This window comes from Sinocyclocheilus anshuiensis, unplaced genomic scaffold (genome assembly GCF_001515605.1).
Source record: "Sinocyclocheilus anshuiensis isolate Anshui unplaced genomic scaffold, SAMN03320099.WGS_v1.1 scaffold961, whole genome shotgun sequence".
NCBI lineage: Eukaryota > Metazoa > Chordata > Actinopteri > Cypriniformes > Cyprinidae > Sinocyclocheilus > Sinocyclocheilus anshuiensis.
Window position 1 is genome coordinate 1112001 of NW_015557049.1, and position 11066 is coordinate 1123066.

General features: G+C 37.2%; 1 protein-coding gene across 12 annotated transcripts in view; it reads left to right on the plus strand.

Annotated features, from left to right (window-relative positions):
* LOC107676384 (leucine-rich repeat flightless-interacting protein 2-like) overlaps positions 1-11066 on the plus strand; it is a 39422-nt gene that overhangs the window by 17909 nt on the left and 10447 nt on the right. For 4 of the 12 annotated variants that reach the window (XM_016470914.1, XM_016470913.1, XM_016470910.1 and 1 more), the window contains 6 exons: positions 2249-2293; positions 3193-3327; positions 3869-3940; positions 6034-6204; positions 9257-9349; positions 9665-9757. In XM_016470914.1, the coding sequence (XP_016326400.1) occupies positions 2249-2293; positions 3193-3327; positions 3869-3940; positions 6034-6204; positions 9257-9349; positions 9665-9757 (609 nt within the window). Of the gene's footprint in view, positions 1-1413; positions 1480-1633; positions 1748-2248; positions 2294-2948; positions 3036-3192; positions 3328-3868; positions 3941-6033; positions 6205-6474; positions 6763-8855; positions 9027-9256; positions 9350-9664; positions 9758-11066 lie in introns of those variants that run through there. The other 8 variants (XM_016470906.1, XM_016470907.1, XM_016470911.1 and 5 more) reach the window with 7 other exon arrangements.

Genomic DNA, 11066 nt, shown 5'->3' on the forward strand with positions numbered 1-11066 from the left:
ACTATTAAGCGGCTGTGTTATGAACATGCAAAACTGTATCGCACGCATGCTACAGTGGTAAATTTATTCATCGCACAGACCAGTTTTTCCGTAGCACGTGCAACATATATGTCGCACTGTACAGCCCTGTTGATGTCAAATAAAATAAATAAGTGACACAAAGTTTAAATAAAGTAAAAATCAGCAAACACTGTGGAACCAATTAAATAAGAAACAAATGTTTAAAAAAACTTCCAAAATCACCTTAGATAAACGGCAAAAGTCAACAGGCTTTTCAAAATCCAAAATACTGCCACACTGGCGCTTTTGCACTTCGTTTCGAAACTAAATCATCCGCCATCGTCTTGTCTGTCTCACCTAATCTCAATCTTCTTGTCAGTCAGCTAGATTCACTCTCCTCACTGGATAAATGAAATCTGATCTGTGATGCGACTGTCGTTCGGCACACTGCATTGAGCAGCCGCGTTCAGTTTTTAATTGTAGTGTCTGTTCTTTTACTGAACTAAATGATTACTAGAAAAAAATCAAAATGATGGTGGGGGTCGGTGCCATGGTGGACAAGTGACGTAACCGGTGTTGCGGCTTAATAACGGTATCACTGTCAGCACCGTCTATCGCGGCAAGCCTAGTTGGTAAGATGTTTTTGAAAGGATTCTTTTATGTCTGCCAACTATGTTCTGTTTTAATATTTATTAGAATGATATTTGCAATATCATTCTAATATGCTGTTTTAGAAACATAATTGAACGGTTTAAAAAGTTGTGCTGCTTAAACTTTTTGTGGAAATCATGATAATATTTGAATTTCTTTGATGAATAGAAAGTATAAAAACAGCATTTATAAATTATACATTTCTTTACTGTCACTTTTGATCAGTTCAATGCATTCTTGCTGAATAAAAGTATTAATTTCTTAAAATAAATCTTTTAAGCTTTTGAACGATAGGCTTTTGAACGATAGGGTATATGGAAGAATGTCATAGAAACATGAAGGTGGGCATTTTTTTTTTTGGATTTGTGCCATCAACATCTGGGTCAAAGAATAAAGCCAACATGGTTGATGTAGTATGTCCAGAAATGTGTTAAAACTTATAATTCATTAAATTCAGTGCATGATCTGAAAGTATAAAAAATTGGAAGCCTTGGTGGTGTTTTGATGGTTTGTTCTCTGAAGGTGGGGCAGGAATGCCGCCAGTGTTTTTATTTCGCATGTGGTGCATTTGTCTAAACATCTTAAATCGCGATGACATTGTTCGATGTCTTGTCACCAATACATAGTAGTGCTATTAAAAGAGTGACTTCTTCATTGAAATGGTTGCATGTTCTGCTTAACAGTTATGACAGATGGGTTTTGGTTTCTTTCCTGTGCAATGTGCGTTTCTTCTTTTGAATCATCCTCTTTTAAACCTTTCAGTCATCCTCTGATGACGATTCTGGCAGCACTGTGTCCCAAAGTCGACGTGGGAGAAGGGATAGTGTGGTGAGCCAGAATAGAAACTATGACCGCATATCTAGTGTTCAGACAACACAACCACATATTCTATTTTCATTAAAGCAGTAATATATCATAAAAACATTTCCACTTTAGCTTCTTATTTTTTCGCTTTCCCATGTTCTTGTCTGTCTATGTGTAGTTGTCTGATTTCTCTGATATCTCTGAGACGGCTGCTGATTATTTCAGCCGCTCTAATCGCAGGGGCAGCATTGTCTCTGATCTTGATGATATGAGCATCCCAGACCTGGACAGTGTAAGTCAAGACATGCATGAAGTATTAACCGATGTGACACGTTCACTAAAGAGCACTGACTTGAAGGGAAGGGATAGTTCAGTTATTAAAGTTGGTTTACTCTGCATGGCTTGATACTGTGTAAAAATTGCAGTAAAGTTGACTCTACTAGACTTTGTTTAATGACTGCTTTTAGGAAGGTATACATATATTATTCCTGTATAAATGCATCTAACTGTTGTGTGTGTATCTCCTTTGGTTGGTCAACATTTGTTTTCAAAATAGAGAGTTTTGGTCTGGCTGGCTGGAGCACTGATACTGATGATTTCTGGTTAAATCGTATGAGTTACGTGGCATGGTGTGTGCCTAAAACATGCTACAGCAAGTAACATCCCACTAATTTTTTTCTTTTTGTCTTACTTTAAGATGAAGGCAAAACCCAGTTAATGACCTTTCAACTTGCAACAAGTATATATTTATAAAAGTAACCAATGAGACTTATGGTGTTTTCTTCTTTTTCAGCTCGATGAGAAATGTGACAAGCAGTTTACAGACACCTACAGCCGGGTAAGAGGAAGAGAGGTCATTTTCCACTTCCCTGTGTTGTGATATTTGACACTAAATTAAGAACCAAGTTAATGTTTCTCTTCTCATTAGAGGAAAGTTAGTCTGTATTTGGATAATTGTTTTCAGTCAATGTTTAAGTACAATTTCCAGATATCTAGAGCAGGCTTAAGTGATTTTATGTTGTTGTCATCATTAAATACACTACTATTTAAAAGTTTGGGGACAGTAAGGATACATTTAATAAAATGATACATTCAGGAAAGATACATTAAATGAATCAAAAGTGTCATTAAGGTTACAAAATATTATATTCCAAATAAATGCTGTTTTTTTAACTTACTATTCATCAAAGAATCCACAAAAAAAATATTAAACAGCACAGCTTTTTTCAACATTGATAATAATTAGAAATGTTTCTTGATTAGCATATTAGAATGATTTCTAAAGGATCATGTGACACTGAATAATAGAGTAATGGCTGCTGAAAATTCAGCTTTGCTTCACAGAAACAAATTAAATGTTAAAAATAAATGTTATTATTATTGTTATTTTAAATTGTAATAATATCACAATATTACTGTTTTTACTTTATTTTTTGATCAGATAAATGCAGTATTGGTGAGCATAAGAGACTTCTTTCAAAAACTTCAAAAATAAATCTTACCGACCCAAGTATCAATCATTAAAACTCTTGGTGATGCACAGTGGCCCCAACAGTATTTAGATACTTCAGTCACATTTGGTAATAATAAAATATCTAACCAAGTTTCATCTGCAAATTTGCTACATTTTCTCAGAACCTATTTTTTTGCGAATAAAATTAACCAACTTGTGTTAAGGTTGTTGAATAATTTTTTGATTCATTGTTTATGGGTGTTTTGTGCTCTCATTTCCTCCAGCCGTCCTCTCGATGTACCACCCCGGCGCTCTCCGCAGCTGCCCTGGCATCTCTGGGAGGCAGCAGTTCTAGAAGGGGCAGCGGAGATGCTGGAAGCATCATTATGGATGCAGAAGTTTCTATCAGCGAATTAAAGGTAATTTTGTTGTTTATTTGCATTGCACAAACTGTAATACAGATTTCTCAGGTATTTCTTGAAACAAGATGAATATACCTGCCTTTGAAAATATTTTGGCTGAGCATAGAGCAGGGGTGCCTAAACTCGGTCCTGGAGGGCCGGTGTCCTGCAGAGTTTAGCTCCAACCCCAATTAGACACACCTGAACCAGCTAATCAAGCTCTTACTAGGCATACTAGAACCTTCCCAGCAGGTGTGTTAAGGCAAGTTGGAGCTAAACTCTGCAGGACACCGGCCCTCCAGGACTGAGTTTGGGCACCTCTTGCATAGAGCATCATACTTTCCTACTGAATGCATCTGATCTCAGGGAATCCACTTGTGTTCATTTCACAGTTTTATTTGTGTTTGTTAATGCTTTCGTTTCTTTCCTCTTTATGTTTGAATGCCTTCGGGAAGCTATCTCCCTCTTTGTGTTTGTATGAATGTACAATCAGAGGTCACCACTCTGACCTTCAGTGAATGCCAAACCTTTCCCATGATTCATTCCTCCATCTCAACAGGACATCTATGATCTAAAGGACCAGATTCAGGATGTAGAGGGCCGATACATGCAGGGTCTTAAAGAGTTGAAGGTAGAGGGTCCTGAGCTCAACGCACGCCTTCCCTCATTCTGCACTAACACACCAGGCTCTTCACACTTCTTAGTCTGAAAGCATGAGCCTTGCATGAGTCTTTCACTTAGTACATTAGCTCTTTACAGTCACGTTTAGCCCACAGTCATGTTGCATGAAGACTTAATTGCTCCAAAGAGCCAAAATCACATGGAAGGCTTCTGCTTCACTCCCAACTGCTGTTAAAGGATTAGTTCACTTCCAGAATAAAAAAATTCCTGATCATTTACTCACCCCCATGTCATCCAAGATGTTCATGTATTTCTGTCTTCAGTCACAAAGAAATTAAGGTTTTTGAGGAAAATATTCCAGGATTTTTCTCCATATAATGGACTTAAGTGGTGGCCAACAGGCTGAAGGTCCAAATTGCAGCTTCAAAGGGCTTTACATGATCCCAGCCGAGGAATAGGGGTCTTATCTAGTGAAACGATCTGTCATTTTCTAAAAAAATAAATAAAATGTATATACTTTTTAACCACAAATGCACGTCTTGCACTAGCTCCGTGATGCATGTCTGCAAATTCGCACATTACATAATCACGTTGGAAAGGTCAAGTGCGATTAGCTCTTCATTTGTGTACTCCGGTTCAGAAAGGTAGAGTAGGGCGAAAAACTCCATCTCATTTTCTCCTCCAACTTCAAAATCATCCGACATCGTTGTTTTACCTTTTTTTGTAAAGGGCATTTGAATTTCTTTGCACGTTCTCTTTGTAAACACTGGGTAGGTACTTCCGCCTATGTCACGCATGACCTTTCCAACGTGACTACGTAATGCGTGAAGTCGAGTTAGTGCAAGATGAGCAGTTGTGGTTAAAAAGATATATATTTTAAAAAGATAAAATATATACATTTTTATTTTTTTAAGAAAATGACAGATCGTTTTGCTAGATAAGACCCCTATTCCTCAGCTGGGATCGTGTAGAGCCTTTTGAAGCTGCATTGAAACTTCAATTTGGACCTTCAGCCCGTTGGCCACCATTGAAGTCCATTATATGGAGAAAAATCCTGGAACGTTTTCCTCAAAAACCTAAATTTCTGTGCGATTGAAGAAAGAAAGACGAACATCTTGGATGACGTGGGGGTGAGTAAATTATCAGGAAATATTTATTCTGGAAGTGAACTAATCCTTTAATAAAGAAGATGGACAAGGATGCAGACTACACACATTTAATCAGCTGTAGCTGTGTAAAGAATTTCAGTGTTTGTCCAGTTCACATTTGGAAGTTGGAGACCCTGCTTTGAATATCCTGATATCAGTGAGACTCTGTGAAGGAACTGTACATGAACAGACAAGGGTTAATGTGACATAGACATGGATGTTCCTTCTTATATCTGATGTCATATATTATTCAGTGTTAGTCAACATGAAATGCTGCAAACGACCTATTTAGGGACTTTATCTATTGAGAATTGATTGGATTGTTAAAAAGTTGGCATTACAATACTACTGTTCAAAAGTTGGGGATTAGTAACATTTCTGAAGGATCATGTGACACTAAAGACTGGATTAATGGCTGCTGAAAACTCTTTGCCATCACAGGAATAGATTAGAAATAGATTCAAATAGAAAACAATTATTTTATTACAGTTTTTTTCTGTATTTTTGATCAACTGAATGTAGTCTTGGTGAGCATTATAGCATAAACAAATCTTTAACGACCCTAAACCTTTGAACAGTAGTTTACCTGGATGGGACAAGTGATTGGAGGGAAGGAGCCGATAAGGGAAAGTCATCTCAGAGGTGGAGCAAGTTATTATCTTTTTAGGACAAGTTACAAAGAAATGTGGAAAGTAAGACCAGGAACATGCATTTAGTAAGTAAATGGGACCATTTTGATTTCATGTTGACTTTAAAATTTCTATCTGACTTTATTTATGTTTTGTATTACACTTTCACTTTTTCAATTTTTACCTGTACATCACATTTTTATCTAATCTTCAGTGCAGTGGTCAGTGTGTGCTTTATTTGCCTGTCATTACATTTTGTAGTGGTTTTGTAGCATGTAAAGCTATTCAAGTACTTTTGTGTGAAGAATTTTTCCTCCCTCCCTCAGGATTCTCTGTCGGAAGTGGAGGAGAAGTACAAGAAAGCCATGGTATCCAATGCCCAGCTAGACAACGAAAAGGCAAACCTCATCTACCAAGTGGACACACTCAAAGACGTCATCGAGGAGATGGAAGAGCAAATGTCAGAGCTGCACAGGGAAACAGAGGAGAAATCAAAGGTGCTTATAATAAATTATTATTTTCTAGAAAACTGTTTTGATTAATCTGACAAAAAAAACAAAAACATTGTATGGTCCAGCTGTCTTATTGCCACAATGCACAGACCCAGCAGATCGTGAATGCCATGTATTGTCAACAGTTTGTTTCTGATACATTTATTAGATGTTGGAACCCTATACACAAGCTTTGGCAGTTGGAGCTAAACTCTGCAGGACACCGGCCCTCCAGGACTGAGTTTGGGCACCTCTTGCATAGAGCATCATACTTTCCTACTGAATGCATCTGATCTCAGGGAATCCACTTGTGTTCATTTCACAGTTTTATTTGTGTTTGTTAATGCTTTCGTTTCTTTCCTCTTTATGTTTGAATGCCTTCGGGAAGCTATCTCCCTCTTTGTGTTTGTATGAATGTACAATCAGAGGTCACCACTCTGACCTTCAGTGAATGCCAAACCTTTCCCATGATTCATTCCTCCATCTCAACAGGACATCTATGATCTAAAGGACCAGATTCAGGATGTAGAGGGCCGATACATGCAGGGTCTTAAAGAGTTGAAGGTAGAGGGTCCTGAGCTCAACGCACGCCTTCCCTCATTCTGCACTAACACACCAGGCTCTTCACACTTCTTAGTCTGAAAGCATGAGCCTTGCATGAGTCTTTCACTTAGTACATTAGCTCTTTACAGTCACGTTTAGCCCACAGTCATGTTGCATGAAGACTTAATTGCTCCAAAGAGCCAAAATCACATGGAAGGCTTCTGCTTCACTCCCAACTGCTGTTAAAGGATTAGTTCACTTCCAGAATAAAAAAATTCCTGATCATTTACTCACCCCCATGTCATCCAAGATGTTCATGTATTTCTGTCTTCAGTCACAAAGAAATTAAGGTTTTTGAGGAAAATATTCCAGGATTTTTCTCCATATAATGGACTTAAGTGGTGGCCAACAGGCTGAAGGTCCAAATTGCAGCTTCAAAGGGCTTTACATGATCCCAGCCGAGGAATAGGGGTCTTATCTAGTGAAACGATCTGTCATTTTCTAAAAAAATAAATAAAATGTATATACTTTTTAACCACAAATGCACGTCTTGCACTAGCTCCGTGATGCATGTCTGCAAATTCGCACATTACATAATCACGTTGGAAAGGTCAAGTGCGATTAGCTCTTCATTTGTGTACTCCGGTTCAGAAAGGTAGAGTAGGGCGAAAAACTCCATCTCATTTTCTCCTCCAACTTCAAAATCATCCGACATCGTTGTTTTACCTTTTTTTGTAAAGGGCATTTGAATTTCTTTGCACGTTCTCTTTGTAAACACTGGGTAGGTACTTCCGCCTATGTCACGCATGACCTTTCCAACGTGACTACGTAATGCGTGAAGTCGAGTTAGTGCAAGATGAGCAGTTGTGGTTAAAAAGATATATATTTTAAAAAGATAAAATATATACATTTTTATTTTTTTAAGAAAATGACAGATCGTTTTGCTAGATAAGACCCCTATTCCTCAGCTGGGATCGTGTAGAGCCTTTTGAAGCTGCATTGAAACTTCAATTTGGACCTTCAGCCCGTTGGCCACCATTGAAGTCCATTATATGGAGAAAAATCCTGGAACGTTTTCCTCAAAAACCTAAATTTCTGTGCGATTGAAGAAAGAAAGACGAACATCTTGGATGACGTGGGGGTGAGTAAATTATCAGGAAATATTTATTCTGGAAGTGAACTAATCCTTTAATAAAGAAGATGGACAAGGATGCAGACTACACACATTTAATCAGCTGTAGCTGTGTAAAGAATTTCAGTGTTTGTCCAGTTCACATTTGGAAGTTGGAGACCCTGCTTTGAATATCCTGATATCAGTGAGACTCTGTGAAGGAACTGTACATGAACAGACAAGGGTTAATGTGACATAGACATGGATGTTCCTTCTTATATCTGATGTCATATATTATTCAGTGTTAGTCAACATGAAATGCTGCAAACGACCTATTTAGGGACTTTATCTATTGAGAATTGATTGGATTGTTAAAAAGTTGGCATTACAATACTACTGTTCAAAAGTTGGGGATTAGTAACATTTCTGAAGGATCATGTGACACTAAAGACTGGATTAATGGCTGCTGAAAACTCTTTGCCATCACAGGAATAGATTAGAAATAGATTCAAATAGAAAACAATTATTTTATTACAGTTTTTTTCTGTATTTTTGATCAACTGAATGTAGTCTTGGTGAGCATTATAGCATAAACAAATCTTTAACGACCCTAAACCTTTGAACAGTAGTTTACCTGGATGGGACAAGTGATTGGAGGGAAGGAGCCGATAAGGGAAAGTCATCTCAGAGGTGGAGCAAGTTATTATCTTTTTAGGACAAGTTACAAAGAAATGTGGAAAGTAAGACCAGGAACATGCATTTAGTAAGTAAATGGGACCATTTTGATTTCATGTTGACTTTAAAATTTCTATCTGACTTTATTTATGTTTTGTATTACACTTTCACTTTTTCAATTTTTACCTGTACATCACATTTTTATCTAATCTTCAGTGCAGTGGTCAGTGTGTGCTTTATTTGCCTGTCATTACATTTTGTAGTGGTTTTGTAGCATGTAAAGCTATTCAAGTACTTTTGTGTGAAGAATTTTTCCTCCCTCCCTCAGGATTCTCTGTCGGAAGTGGAGGAGAAGTACAAGAAAGCCATGGTATCCAATGCCCAGCTAGACAACGAAAAGGCAAACCTCATCTACCAAGTGGACACACTCAAAGACGTCATCGAGGAGATGGAAGAGCAAATGTCAGAGCTGCACAGGGAAACAGAGGAGAAATCAAAGGTGCTTATAATAAATTATTATTTTCTAGAAAACTGTTTTGATTAATCTGACAAAAAAAACAAAAACATTGTATGGTCCAGCTGTCTTATTGCCACAATGCACAGACCCAGCAGATCGTGAATGCCATGTATTGTCAACAGTTTGTTTCTGATACATTTATTAGATGTTGGAACCCTATACACAAGCTTTGGCAGATTATGATGTGAGTGTATTTTTCTTGTGATTGACAGGAGTTAGAGCGGCAGAAGCACACATGTTCAGTCCAACAGCACAAACTAGAGGACATGAAGGAGGGAATTCGTCAGCGAGATGAACTTATCGAGGTAGAACCCAGAACAGAAATGGTTTATCGACCACGAATTCATGTGAAGACATTAGAAACATTTGCATTAGACTCAATGTTTTAAAAGCATTTGCAGAATAATCAAGTTACAGATGATTTGAAGTCTTTGAGTGAAAGTGTGCTTTATGTTCTTCGTGGTTGAAATGGGAAGGTTCAGAGTCTTTATATCATTCACTTTCCCCATTGAGATCCTCTTGTTTTCTTCCTTCATATGTTCTGTCTCATCGCTTCTTTGTTGTGTCTATTTTGAATCTGTCCTTTTTCCCCTTCTCTGCTTTATTAAACACATCCCCAGGAGAACCAGAAAATTCAGCAAAAGCTAGATAACCTCACGAGAGAGGCATTTGACCTGCAGGAAACTGTTAACTGGAAGGACAAAAAGATTGCGGTAGGACGATTTAGGAGATGCTGCTTGGATTGACGGCGAAAGACTGATCAAATTAACTTTTTATTCATCTCTTAGCCATCTATTAACTTTAGTTTTGCCAGGCAGCCTTATTCATATATGTATATAGTATCATCATTTTTACAAAGGATTGATGTGTGGCTAATGCATGTAAAAATGTAGACATCTGGATCTTTTTCATAAAAACGAAAATATATTTGCATCAATTTTTGTTTGAATGGATTTATGCACAATGTATGAAAAAAAAAAGTTGTAAATGCACAGTGCTGCTCTCTGCTGGTATCCCATGAGCCTCAGCTGTGTACACCAGAAGTGCTGGGTACCACACAATAGTTTTCAAAATTGAAGATACATAGTGCATGAAAATATATTACATCCAGAAGATTGATTAGTTTTACTTTTGGTATACTCACTTCTGCATGAACATCCATGAATCGCTCAAGAAGATTGAAAGAAAAGAACTATACAGAGCTATATAACTAATAACATCATTCCTTCACTTCCTGCACTATTCATCTGTCAGCATGGTCTATTTTCATCCTGCCATCTGTGACTAAAGCCAAGGCTGGGCAATATATGAAATATTTGTGATGGTCAGTACCATGTGATGTGATATTTGTGATGATCAGTATCATTCTTATTGAAAGCTGTCAAAAACATGGCTTGAGATGGCTTCAAAAAAAGTTAAATTTAACGCAAATACAGAGTAAAAAAAAACATTTTATATACACCATATATAATTTACACACACACACATACATATATATATATATATATATATATATATACAGGGGTGCACATAAGTTGTGCGCATGTGCAACCAAAATAAAAAATGCGCTGTGTAAATGAGTTCTGACAGCGCATTTGTGTACCGACATGGTTGACAGCTGTTAATGCACGATTATCATTTCAGATCGACAAACTGTAATACTGTATAAGATTTCTATTCAAACTGAATAGATAAATAAATCTAGGCTACCCGCTGCCGTTTTCAAAGCACAATGCAAAACTGACATTTCATTCACTGATGCGCTTCAGTCGATAGCGCTAAACCCGGAAGCGCATATACTTACTTGCCGGCAACCCGCCTATAAAATAGTATTTAATACTCCCATTTTATTTTAAAATATAATAGTATTATCACACTTTATTATTTAGTTTATTTAGTTATAAAAATAAAAAAAACTAAATAAAGTGCAACAATATTATCACTACGATTAATTTATGTTTCATAGTTGTATTTAATGGGTTACACTATGTGCAGTGTGAGGACCAAACCAAATCTCCAGGT